The sequence below is a fragment of the Pan troglodytes genome, chromosome 23 (genome assembly GCF_028858775.2).
Source record: "Pan troglodytes isolate AG18354 chromosome 23, NHGRI_mPanTro3-v2.0_pri, whole genome shotgun sequence".
Taxonomy (NCBI): domain Eukaryota; kingdom Metazoa; phylum Chordata; class Mammalia; order Primates; family Hominidae; genus Pan; species Pan troglodytes.
Window position 1 is genome coordinate 43075831 of NC_086016.1, and position 25495 is coordinate 43101325.

The 25495-nt window shown below is 45.0% G+C and overlaps 1 protein-coding gene and 1 non-coding gene across 2 annotated transcripts in view; both read left to right on the forward strand.

Annotated features, from left to right (window-relative positions):
- Nucleotides 1–10786: 10786 nt before the first annotated feature.
- EP300 (E1A binding protein p300) overlaps nucleotides 10787–25495 on the forward strand; it is an 89955-nt gene continuing 75246 nt past the window's right edge. Inside the window, exon 1 of the mRNA NM_001244670.3 lies at nucleotides 10787–11549. Within this exon, the coding sequence (NP_001231599.2) occupies nucleotides 11456–11549 (94 nt within the window). The 5' untranslated portion in view covers nucleotides 10787–11455. The remainder of the gene's footprint in view (nucleotides 11550–25495) is intronic.
- MIR1281 (microRNA mir-1281) lies at nucleotides 10965–11017 on the forward strand. The gene has a single exon (NR_035630.1). It is a non-coding gene; the product is annotated as a microRNA mir-1281 (primary transcript).

Sequence of the window (25495 nt, forward strand, 5' to 3'; positions counted from 1 at the left end):
CTTCAGTTTGGGGCCTCATGAAGGACATTTCATTTCCTTTAGAGCTCGTTTCCCAGAGTAAACACTTACTCTATTTCTGGTGTAATTATAAAGAATCCAGTCAAGCTATCTGAGATTCCAGAAGACAGAGAGGTTGACTGGCACCCTGACGGACAAGTAAGCTAGATCAAGTCCTTTTCAGGGCCAGAAAGCCCTTGTTGCTGTAGTAGCATAGATGAGGTTGGGGCAGGTGGGGATCCACTAACCCTGACCAGATTCACAAATCGATGGTATGTATTCATCTGAACGATAAGTTTGGGTTGAGTCCCTCTTCATCAGGTCTTAAATTAGGAGCTGGGAAAGAGAGATGGACGACATGGTCGCCTTCCCTGCTGTGCAGGAAAGGCTGACAAGGACCCAGGCAACTATAATATGGTGTGTAATGTAGGTGATTCAAAAGTACAGGATAGGCTGGGAATGGTGGCTCACACCTATAATCCCAGCACTTTGGGAGGCTGAGGCAGGAGGATCGCTTGAGGCCAGGAGTTTGAGACCAGCTTGGACAACATACTGAGAGCTGTCTCTATTAAAATAATAATAATAGCCAGGCACGGTGGTTCATGCCTGTAATCCCAGCACTTTGGGAGGCTGAGGCAGGTGGATCGTGAGGTCAGGAGACCTAGACCATCCTGGCTAACATGGTGAAACCCTGTCTCTAATAAAAATACAAAAAAAATAGCCAGGCATGGTGGCAGGCGCCTGTTGTCTCAGCTACTGGGGAGGCTGAGGCAGGAGAATGGTGTGAACCCAGGAGGCGGAGCTTGCAGTGAGCCAAGATCGTGCCACTGCATTCCAGCCTGGGCGACAGAGGGAGACTCCATCTCAATAAATAAATAAATAAATAAATAAACAAATAAAAAATAATAATAACAAAAGAAGGCCAGGCACAGTGGTCATGCCTGTAATCCCAGCACTCTGGGAGGCTGAGGCAGGAGGATCACCTGAGGTCAGGAGTTGGAGACCAGCCTGGCCAACATGGTGAAACCCCATCTCTACTAAAAATACAAAAATTAGCTGGGCATGGTGGTGGGCCCCTGTAATCCCAGCTACTCGGGAGGCTGAGGCAGGAGAATTGCTTGAACCCGGTAAGCAGAGGTTGTAGTGAGCTGAGATCGTGCCACTGCACTCCAGCCTGGGTGACAGAGTGAGACTCTGTCTCAAAAAATAAAAATAAAAAAGGCTGGGCACGGTGGCTCTAGCCTGTAATCCCAGCACTTTGGGAGGCCGAGGGGGATGGATCATGAGGTCAGGAGATCAAGAGCATCATGGCTAATATGGTGAAACCCCATCTCTACTGAAAATACAAAAAAATTAGCTGGGCATGGTGGCATGCGCCTGTAGTCTCAGCTACTTGGGAAGCTGAGGCAGGAGAATCACTTGAACCAGGGAGTCAGAGGTTGTAGTGAGCTGAGATTGCGCCACTGTACTCCAGCCTGGGCAACAGAGTGAGACTCCGTCTCAAAAAATAAAGAAATAAATAAATTAATTAAAAAATTAAAAAATAATTAAATAATTAAAAATAAATAAATAATAAAATAAGTACAGGGTATTTGCCAGAGAGGGCACAAGAGGAGTGTGTAACTAGGGCTCAGAGGGATCGGGGTGGGGGGGTGCTTTATAGAAAAAGGAATATGTTAGTTGAGACCTGCAGGGTGATCAGGAATTTGTGGGTAAAGAAAGGATTGCAGTGGTGTTTCAGACAGGAGTATATGTGTGAATGTCCCAACAACAGAGGGAGCATGGCACCAGAAGAATAGAAATAATTCCACTTGGCTGCCGGGAGGGAAGTTCAGAGAAATAAGGTAGGTAAGCATGTACCATTCCCTGCAATTGAAACTTTATCCTAACAGCAAAGAAGAACCATTGAAGGTGTTTTTATTTTTGTTTTTTGAGACGGAGTATCGCTCTGTCACCCAGGCTGGAGTTCAGTGGTATGATCTCAGCTCACTGCAACCTCCGCCTCCCAGGTTCAAGCAATTCTCCTGTCTCAGCCTCCCGAGTAGCTAGGACTACAGGTGCACGGCCCCATGCTGACTAACTTTTTTTTTTTTTTGTATTTTAGTAGAGACGGGGTTTCACTGTGTTGCCCAGGCTGGTCTCGAACTCCTGAGCTCAAGCAATCCACCCACCTCGGCCTCCCAAAGTGCTAGGATTACAGGCATGATCCACTGCACCCGGCCTGAATGTTATTTTAGAAAAAATACTTTCTAGTTTTGACTTCAAACATCATAAAAATTTGTAATGTACAATGAACACTCCCCATAACGCTTCTCTCACCCCAGTACTGCTAACAGTTTGGTGCATATTCCATCAGCTTCTAATCCTTTTTATTTATTTATTTATTTATTTTTATTTTATTTTATTTTTTTGAGACAGAGTCTTGCTTTGTCGCCCAGGCTGGAGTACAGTGGCGCGATCTCGGCTCACTGCACGCTCCGCCTCCCGGGTTCACGCCATTCTCCTGCCTCAGCCTCCCAAGTAGCTGGTACTATAGGCACGTGCCACCATGCCCAGATAATTTTTTGTATTTTTAGTAGAGATGGGGTTTCACCTGTGTTAGCCAGGATGGTCTCGATCTCCTGACCTCGTGATCCTCCTGCCTCAGCCTCCCAAAGTGCTGGGATTACAGGTGTGAGCCACCGTGCCTGGCCCTAACCCTTTATTTATTTATTTATTTATTTATTTATTTATTTAATTTTTATTTTTATTTTTATTTTTGAGACAGAGTCTCGCTGTGTTGCCCAGGTTGGAGTGCAGTGGCGCAATCTCGGGTCACCACAACCTCTGCCTCTCGGGTTCCAGTGATTCTCCTTCATCAGCCTCCCGAGTAGCTGGGACTACAGGCACGCACCACCATGCCAGGCTAATTTTTGTATTTTAGTAGAGACGGGGTTTCACTATGTTGGCCAGGCTGGTCTCAAACTCCTGACCTCATGATCCTCCGGCCTCAGCCTCCCAAAGCGCTGGGATTAGAGGCATTAGCCACCATGCCCGGTCTAACCCATTATTATTAATAATTATATTTGTAAAAATAGAGACATTCTATACCTGCTATTTACCAATATGCTTTTTGTCCTTAGTAATACATAGACATCTTTCTATGGTAGTATATATCTGCCTACTCATTTTCAATTGACTGCATAATATCCCATCATTGTAAGACTGTTCCATAGTTTTTGTTGTTGTTGTCTAGCTGTGATAAAATCTATGGTACGTAGGCCATGCGCGGTGGCTCACGCCTGTAATCCCCGCACTTTGGCAGGCTGAGGCAGGTGGATCACCTGAGGTCAGGAGTTCCAGACCAGCCTGGCAAACATGGTGAAATCCCATCTCTATAAAAAATACAAAAATTAGCTGGGCATGGTGGTGCACACTTGCAGTGCCAGGTACTTGGGAGGCTGAGGCACAAGAATCACTTGAACCCAGGAGGTGGATGTTGCAGTGAGCAGAGACTGCACCACTGCACTCCAGCTGGGCAACAGAGTGAGACTCTGTGTCAAAAAGAATATATACATATATTATTCCCACAGTGCTGGGATTACAGGAGTGATCTATTTTTCTTTTCTTTTTTTTTGAAACAGGGTCTCACTCTGTCACCCAGGCTGGAGTGCAGTGGTATGATCTCTTAGCTCATTGCAACCTGCACCTCCTGGGTTCAAGCAATTCTTGTACCTTGGCCTCCAGAGTAGCTGGGATTACAGGCGTGTGCCACCATGTCCAGCTAACTTTTTTGTATTTTTAGTTATATATATATATATATATATATATATATATATATATATTCCCTGTAATCCCAGCCCTTTGGGATTTTTATATATTTTATATATATGTTTTATATATATATACATAACATGTATAGAGAGAAAGAAAGAACATAAAATTTATCATTTTTACCATTTAAAAAAACTTTAGTAAGTTCTCATGAAATACACATATATAAAATTTATGGTCTTAACCTTTTTTTCCTTTTTTTTTTTTTTTGAGACAGAGCCTCTCTCTGTCACCCAGGCTGGAATATAGTGGAGGCATGATCACGGCTCACTGCAGCCTTGACCTCCCAGGCTCAGGTGATCCTCTCATCTCAGCCTCCTGAGTAGCTGGGACCACAGGTGTGCACCATCATGCCTGACTAACTTTTTTTTTAAAATGTTTGTAGAGACAGGGTCGGGGGCGTCTCACCACGTTGCTCAGGCTGGTCTCGAACTCCTAGACTCAAGGGATCCTCCAGCCTCGGCCTCCTAAAGTGTTGGGATTACAGGCATGAGCCACCATACCTGCTTCCTCTTAACCATTTTTTAGTTCACAGTTCAGTGGCATTAAGTACACCAAACTGTTGTACAGCCAACACCAGCATACATCTGCAAAACTTTCTCATCTGCTCAAAGGGAAACTTTGTACTTATTAAATAGATCTTCCCATTCCCTTCTGTCCCCAGCCCCTGGCAACCACTGTTCTACTTTCTGTCTCTATGAATTTGGCTACTGTAGACACCTCATATAAGGAGAATCATATCCATTGTTTGTTTGTTTTTTAACCATTCGCCTACATACAGGCTGTTAGTTTGTTTCCCTTTGTTGGGGAAGGTGGAGAGGAGGGACTATTACACTGCTGCAGGGAACATTCTCACATCTTTGTACACTTGTAGAATGTGTCCTAGATTCTGGGATTTTCAAAGGCTATAAACATTCAGTATGAACCTAAAAGTTTGTACCACGCTCTATTTCCACTAACAGTGTATGAAAGCCCAAATTCTCCACTTCCTTGCCAATATTGGCTATTAAAATATTTTTCTTTTTCTATTTTTCTTTTTTTTTTTTTTGAGACAGAGTCTCACTGTGTTGCCTACGCTGGAGTGCAGTGGCACAATTGTGGCTCACTGCAACCTCCACCTCCTGGGTTCAAGCAATTCTCTGCCTCAGCCTCCCTCCCGAGTACCTAGGATTACAGGCGCCCGCCACCACACCCGGCTAATTTTTGTATTTTTATTTTTTGAGACGGAGTCTTGCTCTGTGGCCCAGGCTGGAGTGCAGTGGTGCCGTCTCAGCTCACTGCAAGCTCCGCCTCCCGGGTTCACGCCATTCTCCTGCCTCAGCCTCCAGAGTAGCTGGGACTACAGGCGCCTGCCACCAGGCCCAGCTAATTTTTTTTTGTTTTTATCAGGGACGGGGTTTCACCGTGTTAGCCAGGATGGTCTCGATCTCCTGACCTCGTGATCCGCCCACCTCGTCCTCCCAAAGTGCTGGGATTACAGGTGTGAGCCACCGCTCCTGGCCTAATTTTTGTATTTTTAATAGAGACAGGGTTTCACCATCTTGGCCAGGCTTGTCTTGAACTCCTGACCTCAGGTGATCCACCTGCCTTGGCTTCCCACAGTGCTGGGATCACAGGCGTGATCTATTTTTCTTTTCTTTTTTTTGAAACAGGGTCTTACTCTGTCGCCCAGGTTGGAGAGCAGTGGTATGATCTCTCAGCTCACTACAACCTCCACCTCCTGGGTTCAAGCAATTCTTGTACCTTGGCCTCCGGAGTAGCTGGGATTACAGGCGTGTGCCACCATATCCAGCTAACTTTTTTGTATTTTTAGTAGAGACGGAGTTTTGCTATGTGGGCCAGGCTGGTCTCAACCTCCTGACCTCTAGTGATCTGCCCGCCTCAGCTTCCAAAATGCTGGCATTACATGCGTGAGCCACCATACCCAGCCTCACTTCTGCTGTTCTGAAGCCATCTTAAGAGTCACCTTGATTGTCTTTGTGTGATCCTTATTTTCTTGCCATCAGCCACTTCCAACATGGCCAATTTCAGGTTCAGGGTCCTGGGGAAAGGCCAGAGGAGCACATCTCAAGAAGATGCCCCAAGCATCAGAGTTCTGCATGTACAGCAGAGCCGGGGGCCATGGCCTCTGATTTCTTTTGGTTGAATTTTCTCATGGGATGTTCCTCAGATCTCCTTCAATCCACTTCTTATATCTAGTCCTACAGTATTTTTGGCCAGGTGGGCAAGGTATGTTTGAATGCTGCTTTGATTCAAGCTGGATCCTGTGTAAAAGTAAGCAAATCTTTTTCCTAAAGTTTACAGAAACTCTTTAAAAAGAAAAAAAAAAAAAAAAAGCTGGGTGCGGTGGCTCACACCTGTAATCCCAGCACTTTGGGAGTCCGAGGCAGGCGGATCACGAGGTCAGGAGTTCGAGACCAGCCCAGTCAACATGGTGAAACCCCATCTCTACTAAAGATACAAAAAATTAGCCAGCGTGGTGGCGCAAGCCTGTAATCCAAGCTATTCGGGAGGCTGAGACAGGAGAATTGTTTAAACCTGGTAGGCGGAGGTTGCAGTGACCCGAGATCGAACCACTGCACTCCAGCCTGGGTGACAGGGCGAGACTCTGTCTCAAAAAAAAAAAAAAAAAAGAAAAGGAAAGGAAAGAAAAAGAGGCCAGGCTCGGTGGCTCATGTCTGTAATCCCTGCTACTAGGGATACTAGGGAGGCTGAGTCAGAATTGCTTGAACCTGGGAAGCAGAGGCTGCAGTGAGCCAAGATCATGCCACTGCACTCCAGCCTGGGCAACAGAGTGAGACTCTGTCTCATAAGAAAAAAAAGAAACTCTTAAAAAAAAAAAAAAAGCAGCTGGGGCCAGGTACAGTGGCTCATTCCTGTAACAGCACTTTGGGAGGCCAAGGTGTGTGGATCAACTGAGGTGAGGAGTTCGAGACCAGCCTGGCATGGTGAAACCCCGTCTCTACTAAAAATACAAAAAATTAGCTGGGTCCGTGGTGGTGCATGCCTGTAATCCCAGCTACCAGGGAGGCTGAGGCAGAAGAATCACTTAAACCTGGGAGGCAGAGGTTGCAGTGAGCGGAGATCATGCCACTGCACTACAGCTTGGGTGACAGAGCAAGGCTCTGTCTCAAAAAAACAAGAAAACAAACAAACAAAAACAGGCCAGGTGCAGTGGCTCACGCCTGTCATCCCAGCACTTTGGGAGGCCAAGGCGGGCAGATCACGAGGTCAATAGATCTAAACCATCCTGACCAAAATGGTGAAACCCCATCTCTACTAAAAATACAAAAATTAGCTGGATGTGGTGGCGCACACCTGTAGTCCCAGCTACTCGGGAGGCTGAGGCAGGAGAATCACTTGAACCCAGGAGGCAGAGGTTGCAGTGAGCTGAGACGGCGCCATTGCACTCCAACCTGGCAACAGAGCCAGACTCCGTCTCAAAAAAAAAAAAAAAAAAAAAAAAAACTGGGCAAGCAATCTCCCACCAGGAAATGACAGAGCAAGTTTCCAGGTGTCCTCCACATTTCTCATTTCTTTCCTTTGTTTTTTAAAATATTTATTTATTTATTTTAAGAGACAGGATCTCTCACTCTATTGCCCAGGCTGTAGTGCAGTGGCATGATTACACCTCACTGCAGCCTTGACTTCCCAGGCTGAAGTGATTCTCCCATTTCAGTATCTGGAGTAGCTGGACTACAGGTGCTGTGTACACCACCACGCCTAAGTAATTTTTTTTTTTAACTTTTGTAGAGATGGGGAATAGGGGGGTCTCTTTATGTTTGCTGGGCTCAAGCGATCCTCCCACCCTTGTCTCCTGAAACGTTGGGATTACAGGCATGAGACACTGTGCCCGACCAACATTCTTTCCTTTGTACTCCTTAGGCTGAATATGGGTATAAACTATTAAAAATAACAAAATTATCCCTGAAGGCCAATCTTGATCTCACTCCTACACATTGAATTCATCCTGTAACAACTTTAAGATAAAGAAGTTCTGTCCTTTTCAATTTGCCTGCTTGCTTTTTTTTTTTTTTTTTTTTTTTTTTTTTTTGAGACGGAGTCTCGCTCTTTCGCCCAGGCCAGAGTGCAGTGCCGCGATCTCGGCTCACTGCAAGCTCCACCTCCCGGGTTCACGCCATTCTCCTGCCTCAGCCTCCCGAGTAGCTGGGACTACAGGTGCCCGCCACCGTGCCCGGCTAATTTTTTGTATTTTTAGTAGAGACGGGGTTTCACCGTGTTAACCAGGATGGTCTCGATCTCCTGACCTCGTGATCCGCCCGCCTTGGCCTCCCAAAGTGCTGGGATTACAGGCGTGAGCCACCGCACCCGGCCTTTTTTTTTTTTTTTTTTTTTTTTGAGACAGAGTCTCGCTCTGTCGCACAGGCTGGAGTGCAGTGGGTGATCTCTGCTCACTGCAGGCTCTGCCTCCCGGGTTCACGCCATTCTCCTGCCTCAGCCTCCCGAGTAGCTAGGACTACAGGTGCCCGCCACCACGCCCAGCTAATTTTTTTGTGTGTGTTTTTAGTAGAGATGGAGTTTCACCGTGTTGGCCAGGATGGTCTCAATCTCCTGACCTCCTGATCCGCCCTCCTCGGCCTCCCAAAGTGCTGGGATTACAAGCGTGAGCCACGGCGCCCGGTTCAATTTGCCTGCTTTTCTACTGCAGTTTGGGTGATCTAGGCCTGATCATTAGAGGACAGATTCCATCCCTGTCAGCAACTTCAATTGCTCCATTAGGATCTTCACTCTTATGTTCTTATTTATTCATCCCAACATTAATTTAAAAAACAAACAGAAACAATATAAAAAAAAAACAAAGAAAATCCAACAATTTGCAAATACCAGCTACGGAGCATGAGATATGAAATAAAAGAAAAAAAAAATTTTTTTCTTTGGGACAGAGTTTTGCTCTTGTCGCCCAGGCTGGAGTGCAATGGCACAATCTCAGCTCACTGCAACCTCCGCTTCCCGGGTTTAAGAGATTCTCCTACCTCAGCCTCCCAAGTAGCTAGGATTACAGGCGTGCACCACCACACCCGGACAAGTTTTGTATTTTTAGTAGAAACGGGGTTTCACCATGTTGGCCAGGCTCGTCTCGAACTCCTGACCTCAGGTGATCCACTGGCCTCGGCCTCACAAAGTGCTGGGATTACAGGCGTGAGCCACCGTGCCTGGCCGAGAAAAAGCTTTTAACCGTATCAGTAGATACTGGTTTCGGGGTTTCTTTCGGGGTCACTTACACCCCTGCCACCTCCTCCAGTACCAATTTACCCATGGCCAAACACAGGGTGATGTGTAGGAACCTGAAAGCACGTCTCCGACCTCAGCTGCAAAACTGTGGAGTCCCACACACCAGACTTTATATTCCAGCATTTCCTCTCACCATTACATTTTTGCTTTTTTCCATCCTTACATTACCTTTACCACATTTTTGTTTTTCCAATAATTACATTAGATAAGGCAATGGCTAGACGTGGTCTTTTACTAACTTGTTCTATTGGGAGCGGACGAGAAAAAAAAAAAGACAAACCCTAGAAATGTCTTCAGGTCCCAGCCATGTTTAGGAAAATACTTGAAGGCTTCTGCGGTGAGAGTGCTACCTGGTAAGGGCGTATGGACACACGTGGAGGGCAAGAAATGAATTTGGGTCTGGTGCCGAAACATCTTTCCACTGCTGTGATTTTGTTTTCTGGTCAGAGTAATAATGCTCGTTGTAAAATAAATAAATAAATAATACATAAAAAGGAAAAGGAAAATTCAGAGAAAATGAAAACAACTCGTAATCAACGTGCTTTTTGGATGTGAACTGCTCCCTTTGGGAGGGCAATGGAGAAGTGAGGACGCACTGGGTATCTGGCCCGGAACAGCCGGCAGTGGGTACACCCTGCCTGGTGGATTCGACCGGGGTTTTGGGGTACCCGCCACCCAAGGGCCGAAGAGCAGGGCCGCCCTACGGGCGCTCCCATTTGGCCACCTGAGTGGCGACTTGGCGCCTTCCTCGGAGCAGCTCCGGGGTTCCGTCGTCCCGGTTCCCACCGGTCCCTTACGCAGAGACCAAAGGCAGGAACCTTCCCTCGTAACTATCCACCGACTGAAAATAGATTCTGAGTCCGTCCCCGCCCCTCCCCCCTTAAAATCCTCCCCACTCTTAAAATCCTCCCCTTTAAAGGGAGCCACAGGGTGACGCCGGGGGAGTTTGCGGAAGCGCTAACCGCGTTGGGGCCTAGGGCGGATCCCGTGATTGGGACAGGCCCCGCCCCCGGCTCCACTTCCCCCATTGTGTGAGCGGCTCGGGCCTAGGCCCCGCCCCCCTCCGGAGGCCCGGCCCCTCCCCTTTTTCACCCCCCCTTGGCTCATTTCCGGCCGCCGCCGCTACCGCTAGCCTGTAAGGAGGATTCGGCAGAGGGAAGAAACAACAGCCGCCATCTTGTTTGTGTGCTAGGCTGGGGGGGAGAGAGGGCGAGAGAGAGCGGGCGAGAGTGGGCAAGCGGGACGCCGGGCTGAGTGCTAACTGCGGGAGCCAGAGAGTGCGGAGGGGAGTCGGGTCGGAGAGAGGCGGCAGGGGCTGAGACAGTGGCAGGGGGCCCGGGGCGCACGGGCTGAGGCGACCCCCAGCCCCCTCCCGTCCGCACACACCCCCACCGCGGTCCAGGAGCCGGGCCGGCGTCGACGCCTAGGGGGGACCATTACATAACCCCGCGCCCCGCGGCGCCTTCGCCCGCCGCCGCGGGCGGCCCCGAACGGAGCCCCGGGGGGCGGGCGCTCCCAGCACCTGGCCGCCGGCGGTGGGGGCCGTAGCAGCGGCCGTATTTATTTATTTTCCGCGGGAAAGGAAGGCGAAGGAGGGGAGCGCGGCGCGAGGAGGGGCCGCCTGCGCCGCCGCCGGAGCGGGGCCTCCTCGGTGGGCTCCGCGTCGGCGCGGGCGTGCGGGCGGCGCTGCTCGGCCCGGCCCCCTCGGCCCTCTGGTCCGGCCAGCTCCGCTCCCGGCGTCCTTGCCGCGCCTCCGCCGGCCGCCGCGCGATGTGAGGCGGCGGCGCCAGCCTGGCTCTCGGCTCGGGCGAGCTCTCTGCGGCCATTAGGGGCCGGTGCGGCGGCGGCGCGGAGCGCGGCGGCAGGAGGAGGGTTCGGAGGGTGGGGGCGCAGGCCCGGGAGGGGGCACCGGGAGGAGGTGAGTGTCTCTTGTCGCCTCCTCCTCTCCCCCCTTTTCGCCCCCGCCTCCTTGTGGCGATGAGAAGGAGGAGGACAGCGCCGAGGAGGAAGAGGCTGATGGCGGCGGCGGAGCTCCGAGAGACCTCGGCTGGGCAGGGGCCGGCCGTGGCGGGCCGGGGACTGCGCCTCTAGAGCCGCGAGTTCTCGGGAATTCGCCACAGCGGACGCGCTCGGCGAATTTGTGCTCTTGTGCCCTCCTCCGGGCTTGGGCCCAGGCCCGGCCCCTCGCACTTGCCCTTACCTTTTCTATCGAGTACGCATCCCTCTCCAGCCACTGCGACCCGGCGAAGAGAAAAAGGAACTTCCCCCACCCCCTCGGGTGCCGTCGGAGCCCCCCAGCCCACCCCTGGGTGCGGCGCGGGGACCCCGGGCCGAAGAAGAGATTTCCTGAGGATTCTGGTTTTCCTCGCTTGTATCTCCGAAAGAATTAAAAATGGCCGAGAATGTGGTGGAACCGGGGCCGCCTTCAGCCAAGCGGCCTAAACTCTCATCTCCGGCCCTCTCGGCGTCCGCCAGCGATGGCACAGGTTAGTTTCGGCAGCCCCGGCCTTCCACGTTCCCTTTAATCTTTTCTACTCGGTGCGCCTTTATTCTTCCATTTTTTTTTTCTTCCTCTCTCTCTAGTTCCCTGCCCCTTAATTAATTTTAAAGGTATTTGAATGAGCTGGTCGAAGACGTCCAGTAGCCCAACCATTTTCTTTGCCTCCTAATACATTGATTGCAACACTATGTCATATCGGTGTGTGTTCTGGAATTAGAGCTCGTAAGTGGGTGCTATATAGAAATGGCCTGTATTGTTGCTCTCATGCAATTTAATTTGGGAAATGCCAATGCATTTGTGTGTAAGAGCTCCTATGCAATTTAAGTTTCATTTTTTTTGTTCTTGGCAAATGAATTTCGAATCCTTTCTCCTTACTGTACTTACTGTGTTTCCTCTACTTTCCACTCTTCGAAATTTTCTCTCTTTTGCAGAATATTTTCTGTTGAGGAATAGGGTGTAAAAAAATCTTGATTTTGTGTGTGCGAGGTCCAAGATTTCAGGTTAGAGGTGAAGTTTAACAATTCTTTTATCTTACCTACCATTCTTAGCTTTTTTTTCCTTTTTCTTCTTATTTGCTTTAAGAATCAATATGGAGCGCAGTTCATTTCACATCTCCCAGTTCTTTGGTGTGAGACCAAAATGTCTAAAACTCTGGGTTTTTAGGTTGGGAGAACAGGGGCATGTTCTTTGCAGTTTGCAGTCACTTTCTCATTTTAGGGGAAATAAAAAAGATAAACAATTTTGTGGAGTTACGTACCTGGAAATCAAGGTTAGAAGTTGAAAGAGTTCCAATCATGAACTACAAACATGAACTGATTGTACAAAAGTTTAAAATGTGCATTAGGTTTGGTGTTTGTGTGTGTCTTTGTCTTTTTACACTTTTAAACATACTTGGAGATCAAGATTTTCGTTTAAAAGCTTTACGACCAGTTCATTCAGTTGTGGACTAGCTCCTTTGTCAGGAGAAGTTCAGGGAGACTTCTTCCATCATCCCTTCATTCTTTTCTTACAGTTAGTTTAATGGTGTTATCCTGATGGGTAAGGACCTTTTCTTTGCTGGGATAATGAAGATGAAGAATGGCTGGCCATCTGACAGTCCACAAGATGTTCCCCTTTACTACGGAGCATCTCTTTAACTCCCTGAGAGCAGGCTCAGCGTCATCCCTCCATCTGCCAGTGAGAGTGCATAATGGAGTTAAATGTACCCTTTTAGTTTGTAGAGAACTTCGAGAGCATGTTTCTAAATAGGCTTCATTTCAGAGGGTGAAAATGGGAAGACAGCTAATGTTTTGAATTCGTTGCTTTTATAAGAAAGATGTGAAATGAATTTAAGTTAACCTGCAAAAATTGAGAAGTAGGAATCTTGCAGAGTTCCTCTACCTAAGGCTTGTAACATTGATTATGCATGAACTTTGATCTGTACCTATTCTATGAAGGTACTGTAGTCTCCAGGGATTTTTTTAGCTGGTTTTTTCCTTCAGAATTCATACACATACACAAACGTCGTTGTATTCCTTTGCACCTACTAAAGTGCCATTCAGAAACATTTTTTAGATCATCTTTAGACACTTAATCACCTGTAGATTTTTGTGGTGTTTCTTTCGTATTTGTGTAATGTGGTAGTTTTTGCTTTTTAGTTTTGATGTAACGTGGTAGTCGATTTTACATTGGAGTTAGCCAGTGACTTGGAACGTAGGGGAAACTTTTTTGTGTACTTTGAGTAGTCCTGATTTGAGCAGTTTCGTCTTGGAGCTGTATTGTTTAAATACTTCTGTTCAGGTGTGCTACTACTTTCTCCATGTCGGTCTGTTTTGCTACTTGAAATATCTTTGAATAATTACAAGAGTTTTAAATGTGTTAAGTGGGCTTTTATAGTTTAAAAAAAAACTCTCAACATTGAGATTAATTCGTTCACTCATAATGCTACGAGTTTATCTTAGTTACTTTTCTAAATTTTGTAATGAGGGTTAACTTTACCCCCCTCCCCAAATCAAGATTCTACTCCAGGAATTCTTTGGTGTACGGTTTTTAATTGTAACCAGTCTGGGTTTGGGGGAGGGGAGAACTGAGTATAAAGAAAATACTGTCCCTCTGTTAACTTACTTCAAGTTGGGTACCATTGTAATTTTTTTTTTTTTTTTTTTTTTTTTTTTTTTTGAGATGAAGTCTCGCTCTGTCACCCAGGCTGGAGTGCAGTGGTGCGATCTCACTACAACCTCTGCCTCCTGGGTTAAAGCAGTTCTGTCTCAGCCTCCCTAGTAGCTAGGACTACAGGCGCAGACCACCACGCCTGGCTGATTTTTGTATTTTTAGTTGAGACAGGATTTCACCATATTGGTCAGGCTGGTCTCGATCTCCTGCCCTCAAGTGATCCACCCACCTTGGCCTCCCGAAGGGCTGGGGTTACAGGTATGAGCCGCCCGGCCAGAGGTACCATTATATCTTGAATTTTTTTTTTTTTTTTTTTTGACATTCTGCAGTTTGTAATATGTTTGCAGGTAACTTTTATTGGAGGCACATCACCTCTTAAAACTTTTAAGTTTCAAACTTGTAACTTTTGATTTTTGAGTTGTCACTTGGGTATTTTATAAATGTGAAAGAAAATTATTTCTTGATATTATGGTGTTTGTCTGGAACTGGTTGAAATAAGCCCGAAATTTTAGCGCCTACAAACTTTTTTTAAAAAAGTGATTTAGGCTTGCAAATCTCTTGATGTAAATATATCCACCAAGAGCGTTCTAATGTCAGCTTTAAAGGAAAGAAAACTGGAATCCAATGGGATGACATGCTAAAGTGTTACAAATCAAATTAGTACTTAAGTCTCAACCTCTGAATTTCTGTTTAATACTCAGATACTCTCCTAAAAAATTTCCAGGTTGATTCAAATAACTTAGGTTAAACTCAACTTTTACGTGTTGGGATGGGGAAGAGAAGACTTATTTGTAGCCTTCACACCTTTATGTTCCTGTTTCAGTATTTGCATTTGATCCATTGAAATTTTTATTTCATTTGGTATGGTTAGGGTAAAACAAATCATTTGAGAAATGACATTTTGTTCTCCCACTCCCTCCAAAAAAAAAAGATGAAAGCCACTTGTAAACTTTTTTTGTAAAAATGACCAAAAGACTAGAAAAGTTAATGTTAGGCAAATCCTGGAAATATCTTTTGGAGCTGTTTCTGATCATCTGAGTGATGGAAATGATGAGGGTCATCTGTTGTCTTCATTACTCAGTGAACATGTTTTGTCACTGCTTCGTAAACGCTTAATGCCATATGCACTTAAAAAGCACCTGGAAAGATAGGATTTTAGGATCTGGCATATAATTAAGTAGGGTAAAGATCCTTCTGGTCTTGGTACAGTTTTGTGGCCCTGGGTTTTGTGCTTTTTTGTTTTTTGAGTTTTTCCCCCATTTCAAAGACACAGGGCAGATAGTGTGTAAAGTATACCTGCTTTTTGACCAGTAGATTAATGTACACAGTGGAGAAGTGGTAAGGCTTTTTAAAATGTCAGCTCTACTTTTTTTTTTTTTTTTTTTTTTTTTTTTTGAGACAGAGGTTTACTCTGGTTGCCCAGGCTGGAGTGCAGTAGCTCGATCTTGGCTCACTGCAATCTCCACCTCCCAGGTTCAAGCGATTCTCTGCTTCACCCTCCTCAGTAGCTGGGATTGCAGGTGTCCACAACCATGCCCAGCTAAGTTTTGTATTTTTTAGTAGAGACAGTATTTCACCATTTTGGCCAGGCTGGTCTTGAACTCCTGACCTCAGGTGATCCACCCGCCTCAGCCTCCCAAAGTGCTGGGAATACAGGCGTGAGCCACCACGCCCGGCTGTCAGCTCTATTTTCTTAAAATGCCATTGTGTTAGTGGTTCGTCATCCTAACCAAAACATTTTGATCAAGACCATTTATTTTCCAGCTCTGTAACTTGTGATATGCTATGTTTTATTTTATTTTGGCTTGAATGTTTACATAAGAGTTTGCTTCTGGAGTCTTGCAGATATAGCTCCTGATTTAGTGAGGCATTTCTCTCCTCAGTATTAAATTGCAAAACATTTTACTAAAGTGCTTTAAGTTTTTCTGGCAATTATTCTCAAGGCCTTGTAAGTTCATTTATAGGACTTCAAGAAGGTTGTCTCTGGTTGATAGTGAGATAAAGTGACTTTTAGGTTGTAAATCTTGAATGCGTTACAGTATGGGTGTCTTATTCCAGCAGGAGTTCATCTTCTATAGCAGAGGTTGGAATTGTATTGGCATGTCCAGTGAATGGATAATAGGGAGGAGGGAGGAAAGGGTTTCTGCCTTGGTGGCCTTTTGGCATTATTTTGTGTTTTTCTTTGCTTTTCTCTCTCTAATAAAAAGAAAAAAATGGAAACAGTTGAAAATTAATGCAAAGTGGTATTTGTAGGGACATTAAGTGGTAAATAGGAAAGAGAAAAAAGAGTAGGAAGAATGTTGCAGATACAAGTGGGAGTGTAAAATACTTTTTCCTGGTATATTTACAAAAACAATTTGAGAGTTACTCTGCCAATTCATATACCCAGCAATTAATGGAAAAGTAAAAGATGCTAGTTTTATGTTTGTCCAGATTTTAGGGTTTCCTCCTTTGAAGATTTCTAAAGTTGAATATTTTTTTAAGTGAGGCAAGCAGTAAAATTAATGGGCAAATGAAACCAATTATACCAAGTCTAAAATTTTTTTTTTTTTTTTTTTTGAGGCAGAGTCTCGCTTTGTAGCTGGGACTACAGGCGCCCGCCACCATGCCCAGCTAATTTTTTGTATTTTTAGTAGAGACGGGGTTTCACCATGTTGGCCATGATGGTCTCGATCTCTTGACCTTGTGAACCGCCCATCTCGGCCTCCCAAAGTGCTGGGATTACAGGCGTGAGCCACCACGCCCAGCTAAAAAAAATTTTTTTTTAATACTTTCAAGTTTTAGGATACATGTGCACAACGTGCAGGTTTGTCACATATGTATACATGTGCCATGTTGGTGTGCTGCACCCATTAACTCGTCATTTAGCATTAGGTATATCTCCTAATGCTATCCCTCTCCCCTCCCCGCTAAAAAATTTTTTAACATTGAACTTCGCAGGTGATTTTTTTTCGCTTAATAGACGGTAGTATCATTTTGAAATTTTAATGGGAAATTACTGCTCACTTTCCCAGAAACGCTTAAGAGGATAAATAATAATTGAGGTGTTAAGCCTCTTCTGAGCAATTTGGATATAATTTGTTTTTAGATCTAGATTCTTTTTTATAAATGTCCCAAAGCAATTAGAAGTAATTGTTTTTTTTGAGACGGAGTCTCGCTCTGTCGCCCAGGCTGGAGTGCAGTGGCGCGATCTCGGGTCACTGCAAGCTCCGCCTCCCGGGTTCAAGCCATTCTCCTGCCTCAGCCTCAGAGTAGCTGGGACTACAGGCGCCCGCCACCACACCCGGCTAATTTTTTGTATTTTTAGTAGAGACGGGGTTTCACTGTGTTAGCAAGGATGGTCTCCATGCACTGACCTCGTGATCCGCCCACCTCAGCCTCCCAAAGTGCTGGGATTACAGGTGTGAGCCATCGTGCCTGGCCCTAGAAGTAATTTTGTTGAGAGAGATAGAGTAAAACTAAAAGTACTGAAAAGAGTAAGAGAGTAGCTAAGAGAATGAGTATTGGAGTCAGACTGCTAGAGTTCATAGCCCAAGCTTGTATTTATTAACTGTGAACTTTGGGCCAAATACTTAACCTGGCTCAACCTCCTCACATTTATTCCTAACCACAGCCCTGTAAGGTGGGTACCCACCTTATAGGAATCCTCCTTACTTACCCACCTTACAGGATTGTGGTTAGGAATAAATGAGAATTCTCTTTATCAGATGCTTAGGACTATGCTTGCTTCAGTGTAGTATGTGTTCATTGTTAACTGTTTTTAACTTTACTGCTAAATATATCAGAAGGAAAGCAGTGGTAGATGGTTTGGGGGTTGTTTTTGTTTTTTTGATTTGCAACGAAGTCTTGCTCTGTTGCCCAAGCTGGAGTACAGTGGCGTGATCTCGGCCTATGGCAACCTCCGTCTCCCGGCTTCAAGCGATTCTCCTGCTCAGCCTCCGGAGTAGCTGCGCAGCACCATGCCCGGCTAATTTTTGTATTTTTAGTAGAGACAGGGTTTCACTATATTGGTCAGGCTGGTCTCGAAGTCCTGACCTCGTGATCCACCCACCTCGGCCTCCCAAAATGTTGGGATTACAGGCATGAGCCACCGCGCCCGGCCTGTTTTTGTTTTGTTTTTAGTGGATATACAGTAGTCCCCCCTTATCCTTGCGGGATACATTCCAAGATCTCCAGTGGATACCTGAAACCCTGTATAGTAGTGAATATAATTGTCATCAGTCAGAACACGTTTCTGTCCGTGTCTTCCACACACAAATTTAATGCCTTTTCCATCTTAACTAATCACTTGTCATGCACTGTGGCTGTGATGTTTGCAGTTTGAGGTACAACAGCAAAACTAACACGAATTTTTTTCCTTCACAATTTCATGTATAGATTTGATCTTTGTAACCTCCGCATACAATTTTTTTTCATTCCTTATTAAGTCAAGAACTTTCACCTTTAAGCAATTTACAGCTTCTCTTTGGCATATCCAAAGAGCTGTCATTGCTACTTTTGGACTTAGGGACTGTCATTAAGTAAAATAAGGGTTACTTAAAACTCAAGCATTGCCCTGCCCCATAGTCAGTCTGACAATCTGATAACTGAGATGGCTACTAAGTGACAAATGGCTGGTAGTTTATACAGGTGAATACATTAGACCGAGGGGAGATTCACTACCCGGTCAGGTGAGATTTCATCAGGCTATTCAGAATGGCGCACAGTTTAAAACATTGCTGTGGCTCACGCCTGTAATCCTGGCACTTTGGGAGATTGAGGCAGGAGGATTGCTTGAGGCCAGGCATTCAAGACCAGCCTGGGCAATGTAGTGGGACCCCCCATCCCCCCACCATCTCTAGAAAAAAAATTTAAAAAGTCAGCAAGGCATGATGGCATGCATCTGTAGTCCTAGCTTCTTGGGAGGCTTAAGGTGTGAGGATCTCTTGAGCCCAGGAGTTTTGAGGTTACAGTGAGCTATGATGACACCACTGTACACTCCAGCCTAGGTGACATAGCAAGACTCTGTTTCTAAAACAACAAAAATTAGTGTTTATTTCTGCAGTTTTCTTTGTAATATTTTTGTACCACAGGTGTTTGAAATGGCAGAAAATGAAACGGGGTAAGGATGAACTCCTGTATAGATAGACTGGATAAAGAGAAAGCCAAGTGCATGATGTTCATAGAGGAGTCTTAAGAGTAAGACTTATGTCATCTATCCAAATGTTGTTTTCTAGGAGTATAAGAATGTAGGAACAGAGCTTAAAATGGAAAAATACTGTACAGTTAGCCTTCCGTATCTGAGGGTTCTGTGTTTGTGGAGTCAGCCACAGATTGAAAATATTTAGGGGAAAAAAATCCATGGTTGCATCTGTACTGGACATGTACAGACTTTATTTTCTTGTCATTATTCCCTAAACAATACAGTGCACCAACTATTTATGTTGCATTTACACTGCATTAGGTATTGTAAATAATCCAGAAAGAATTCAAAGTATATGGGTGGGTGTGTGCAGGTTATATGCAAATACTACATGTCCCCTTTATATCAGGGACTGGAGCATCCTCAGATTTTGGTATCTGCAGTGGAGGGAGTGGATTCTGGAACCAATTCCCAGCAGATACCAAGGGACAACCATATATATATAGTATCATGACACCTTGTATCATGTCACGTATATATATATCATATATATTATCATGTCACGTATACAAGACATCTTATATATCCTATCATGTAAGATGTCTTGTATACGTAAGTAATAGAAATGAAAATCAGGAGATAGTTAAGGCATAATGAGAAAATGGAAAACATTGTTCTTGTTAGAAATGTTCAGGAATGGCTTCTTGGTAAAGAACTGTGTTAAGCATAATTTTTTCTTTCTTCTTTTTAGACACAGAGTCTCACTCTGTTTCCTAGACAGGAGTGCAGTGGTGCAATCCTGGCTCACTGTAGCCTCCATCTCCTGGGTTCAAGCGATTCTCCTGCCTCAACCTCCCAAGTAGCTGGGATTACAGGCACCTGCCACCATGCCTGGCTAATGTTTGTATTTTTAGTAGAGATAGGGTTTCACCGTGTTGGCCAGGCTGGTCTCGAACTCCTGACCTCAGTCTGCCCACCTCGGCCTCCCAAAGTGCTGGTATTAGAGGCGAGAGCCACAGTGCCTGGCCAATTAAGCATAATTTTTTCTACTTTTCATTTTCTTACATGGATCTTTTTTTTTTTTTTTTTTTTTTTGAGACGGAGTCTAGCTCTGTCACCCAGGCTAGAGTGCAGTGACACAATCTCGGCTCACTGCCAGCTCCGCCTCCCGGGTTCATGCCATTCTCCTGCCTCAGCTTCCCTAGTGGCTGGGACTACAGGCACCTGCCACCACGCCCGGCTAATTTTTTGTATTTTTAGTAGAGATGGGGTTTCACCATGTTAGGCAGGATGGTCTCGATCTGCTGACCTCATAATCTACCCTTCTCGGCCTCCCAAAGTGCTGGGATTACAGGGGTAAGCCACCGTGCCCAGCCACCTGGGTCTTAAAGAATAAATTTTCTTGAGATGGAGTCTTGCTGTGTTGCCCAGGCTGAAGTTATCCTCCTGCTTCAGCCTCCTCAGTAGCTGGGATTGCAGATGTGAGCCACTATGCCTGCCTCTAAGAAACTTTCTTATAAAGGAGGAAGAAGAAAAGTAGCAGTGCAGTGCTCCAAAGAATTTTTTTACAACACTTAAGGAAGAACTACCTTTAACTTGTAGCACTAGAGACTCTGTTTCAAAGAATGCACTAGAATACTTACCCTTATTACTTGTAATATACTCTCATATTTTCTGTTGCTTTTTTTTCCTTTTTTTTTTTTTAGTACTGGTTGCAGCCTACTATATTGATTTTTATGACCCACTGTTGGCTTGTGAGCCATAATTTGAAGAATACTGGCTTAGAAGAGTTGACAAGATGGCAGTTATTCTGTATTAGGCCAACATTTTCTGTATGCCAGGAACTTATCCTCTGTACATTGTTCCTTCTTTCCTTCCTGGAGTTTATAGATAAGGGAAGAAGACTGGCATTCACGGAGTCTGGTGTGATCAGCATTGTATTTGGGAAGTACGTATATAGTGGGAGGAACAGGAGGACCTAACCCAGTAGTTATCCTGGTGGCTGTCTTTGAGGAATTGTGTCTGATTTTGAGATCTCACAGATAGAGATAGGATTAGTAAAAATGAGCCCAGGCTAGAAAGGAGACTGTGTGAGGCCAGGTATATCCTATTCTGGGAACCTGTGAGTGCTATCTGACTGGTAGAATAGCCAAAAACTTGACTGTAGAGGTGAGCAAGGGGGCCAATCATGGAGGGCTTATAATACAGGAATGTAGACTTTCCATTTTACCCATTTAATGGATGGGGCAGAATTGTGCTTTAGGCAGTTAAGTAAAAGGAGGAATAGTTTGGGAAGAAGCAGGGAAAAACGGGAGGCAGGGAGACCAGTGAAACAGCTGTTTTAGGGTTCCAGCCACCCTTACCACAGAAGATGGAAAGAAGTGGGAAGATTTGAGGGAAGATGGATGATCAGCAGAACTTGGTGACTGATTAGAAGTTAGGTAGTAAGATGGACAAATCAAGGATAATTCCCAAGTTTAAAGTTTGAGCAACTTGTTGGGTGATGATTTATTTATTATTTATTTATTTATTTTGAGACAATCTCTGACCCAGGTTGGAGTGCAGTGGTGTGATCTCAGCTCACTGCAACCTCCGCCTTCCGGGTTCAAGCGATTCTCATGCCTCAGCCTCCCAAGTAGCTGGGACTAAAGGCATCCACCACCACTCCTGGCTAATTTTTGTATTTTTAGTAGAGATGGGGTTTCACCATGTTGATCAGGCTGGTCTCGAACTCTGGCCTCAAGTGGTCTGCTTGCCTTGGCCTCCCAAAAGTGCTGGGATTACAGGCATGAGCAGCTGTGCCCAGCTGGATAATTATTTAGTAAATTGGGGAGCATAGGAAGCATAGTATTTGTGAAGTGGGTAGGCAGGTGTGATGGGGGTAGTGATGTTACATTTGGGGCATTTTGAAGTTGGTGGTTCTTCTGAGTTGAGCAGTCAGTCACTCTTCATTTGCTGCACCTTTATCTCATTTTAGCCAACAGACATTGAATACCTACCAAGTCTTAGGTATTTGCAATGTAAAGACGAATTAAGGTGCCTTCTGCTGTCAGAGACTTCAGAGATACAGTGGGGTTGGTATACATGTCCACACAGTTTTCCCATAAGTTATGCTTTAAAAGGTTTTTTAAATGTTACATATAAAGGCAGGGGATAGGGGTTGCTTTTGACAGAGTAGGTTTGGAGCGTTGATGGAAAACTTCATGGAGAGAATGTATATTTGAACAGGGTTGGTGGAAATTAACATACCTTAGAAGTAGGGAAAGTTGGAAGGGTTTTTCAGATGAAGCTAACATGTTTCTGATGTGGCTAGAATATACGCTGTGTGATAGGGTTTTTCATGGGAGAGAGATGGGAAAGGATGTTGGGGTTCTATTGTGGAAAGAGAAATATGCTAAGGAATTTGCCATTTATCTTAGCATCAGGATAAGAATTGTATGAGCAGGGGAGTGACATGGTTGGGGAAAGACTAATTCTGGTAACACCGTACAGAGCAGCAGTAGGTAGAACCTATGGCAGGAAGACTAGGAGTACATTATTTACCTCTTTTGAAATGAGCTTATCATTTGCCTTGGAAGTTTTTGGTACATTGTAATTAACAAAGTGAATTGTTTATTTTGTTCAAGATCCATGCTTGGTTTGCCAGTTGTTATAAATGTAGAAAATATACCAGATACCAACTTAGAAACCATTCACTCTCCTTGTTATTTACAGATATGCAAGGTTTTTTTGTTGTTGTTTTTGTTTTGTTTTGTTTTTAAAGGGTATGTTTCTCCATCTAGGATTCCCTGTAGGCCTTCCCTTGTAACAAATCTCAAGGTTTGCTCAAAATCAAGAAATGTTCAGTGACAGTTAAGTTAGCACACAATTTAGGCTTACTATAAAACATGTCCTTGAGTTGATTCTTAAGGTGGGATTTTAATAAATAATAGTGTCTTCATCATGTAGTTTTTTTGGTTTTTTTTTTTTTTCATACAGAGTCTTGCTCTGTTGCCCAGGCTGGAGTGCAGTGGTGTGTTCTTGGCTCACTGCAACCTCTGCCTCCCTGGTTCAAGTGATTTTCCTGCCTCAGCCTCCCAAGTAGCTGGGATTACAGGCGCCCGCCACCACACCCAGCTAATTTTTGTATTTTTAGTAGACACAGGGTTTTGCCATGTTGGCCAGGCTGACCTCGAACTCCTGACCTCAGGCGATCCGCCCGCCTCGGCCTCCCAAAGTGCTGGGGTTACAGGCGTGAGCCACCATGTCCGGCCTCATGTAGTTATTTTCACAAGAAGTGTCACTATATTAATACATTGAAAAATAGCAAGGTGAATTGTCAATGTGAATTTTCTAAACATGGCACCAGGTCACATTCTTGATCAATTAAAGCACTTCATCTCTTTAAAATTCAAGACTTAAGGCTGGGCGCAGTGGCCTACACCTGTAATCCCAGCATTTTGGGAGGCTGAGGCAGGTGGATTACTTGAGGTCAGGAATTCAAGACCAGCCTGGCCAACATGGTGAAACCCCATCTCTACTAAAAATACAAAAATTAGCTGGGCATGGCCGGGCACGGTGGCTTACGCCTGTAATCCCAGCACTTTGGGAGGCCAAGACGGGCAGATCATGAGGTCAGGAGATTGAAACCATCCTGGGTAACACGGTGTAACCCCATCTCTACTAAAAATACAAAAAAATTAGCCGCGGTGTAACCCCGTCTCTACTAAAAATACAGAAAAATTAGCCGGGCGTAGTGGCGGGCGCCTGTAGTCCCAGCTACTCAGGAGGCTGAGGCAGGAGAATGGCATGAACCCAGGAGGCGGAGCTAGCAGTGAGCCGAGATCGTGCCACTGCACTCCAGCCTAGGTGACAGAGCGAGACTCCATCTCAGAAAAAACAAAAAACAAAAAAAAAACCGGGCGTGGTGGCAGGCGCCTGTAGTCCCAGCTACTCGGGAGGCTGAGGCAAGGGAATCTCTTGAACCCGGGAGGCGGAGGTTGCCATGAGCTGAGATTGCACCTGGGCCACGAGAGCGAAACTGCATCTCAAAAAAAAAAAAAAAATTCAATATTGAAATGTTTTGGGTTTTTTTGTTTGTTTCTTTCTTTTTTTGAGATGGAGTCTCACTCTGTCATCCAGGCTGGAGTGCAGTGGTGCAGTCTCCGCTGACTGCAGCCTCCGCCTCCCGGGTTCAAGCGATTCTCCTGCTTCAGCCTCCTGAGTAGCTGGGACTATAGGCACATGCCACCACAGCCGGCTAATTTTTGTATTTTTAGTAGAGATGGGGTTTCACTATGTTGGCCAGGCTGGTCTTGAAATCCTGACTTCATGATCCACCCACCTCGGCCTCCCAAAGTGTTGGGATTACAGGCGTGAGCCACCACCCCTGGCGTGTTGGGGTTTAAAAAGAATAAACTTCAAGTTAATCTCTTCCCAAAGTATAAGTATACCTTTTGATGTCATGATAGCAGGACCATGTGAAGAGTACATATTTTGAAATTTGCTTGCACTTTTGCCCTTTCACTCTATTGGATTTCAAAATTCAACAGCTGTCAGCATTTGTAGCTGTGTAATCCTGTATAATTATCATCTTTTATCCAAATTTGTATAAAACTTACAAGTTTTCCTAATTTTTTGGAGTATTAGAGATCTTGCCTATCTTTCCAGCATGGATATTTTATTTTAATTTTCTCAATGTTCCTTCAAATTACGTAGTTTGAAATGTTTGTACATCTTTATTTCCTTGCTAGATGGGTTGTTTATATGATTAGATAATTCTTCATTTACAGAGGGTTAAAGTACCTTTTTTAAATGAAGTACTGAATAGAGGTTAGGAAAGTTGTTGGAACCTGATAAATTTGTAAAATTTACAAAATTTCTCATTTTAAAAGCTACAGTTTTAAAATTTCATGCTTTTTAAGCATCCAGTGTAAGAGTAGGAATGTCCAAAAACAATAAGAACAAGAAATCTTTGTAAGATTGGTAGTTTCAATGTTTAGCCAAACCATTATCAGAATTAGAATGACTAATGTTATGTAGGTTTGGTTTTCAACTCCATTCTTTTTTTGTTGCGTTTTTTAAAAAATTCCAAATCTCTAACCTGGCCTTGGCGCTCTGAGTCTTCTGATCTCTGCCCACCTCATCACTCACTTTGTTCTCCCCATTTTGTTTATTTCAATTGCTGAACTGGCTGAGCTTTTACTCTCCCCACCTTAGGTTGTTCCACTCTTCATCTGTCAAGCTCCTGCTCATCCTGTGGACTCAACCACTGGGTTAGATGAAAGAAAAGTTTGACGTGTCCACTCTTTAAAAACATTAAGTGTTTTTTGTTGTTTGTTTGAGACTGTCGTCCAGGCTGTAGTGCAGTGGCGCAATCTTGGCTCACGGCAGCCTCGACCTCCTGGGCTAAATGATCCTCCCACCTCAGCCTGTAGCTGCACCACCATGCCTGGCTAATTTTCAAATTTTTTTTGTAGAGGCAGGGTCTTGCTATGTTGCCCAGGCTTGTCTAAAACTCCTGGGCTCAAGCAGCCTGCCTTGGCCTCCCAAAGTGCCGTGATTACAGTTGTGAGCCACCTACCAGGTCTGGCCTAAAAGCATTTTTTTATTTTTATTTTTTGAGGTGGAATCTCGCACTGTCGCCCAGGCTGGAGTGCAGTAGCGTGATCTCGGCTTAC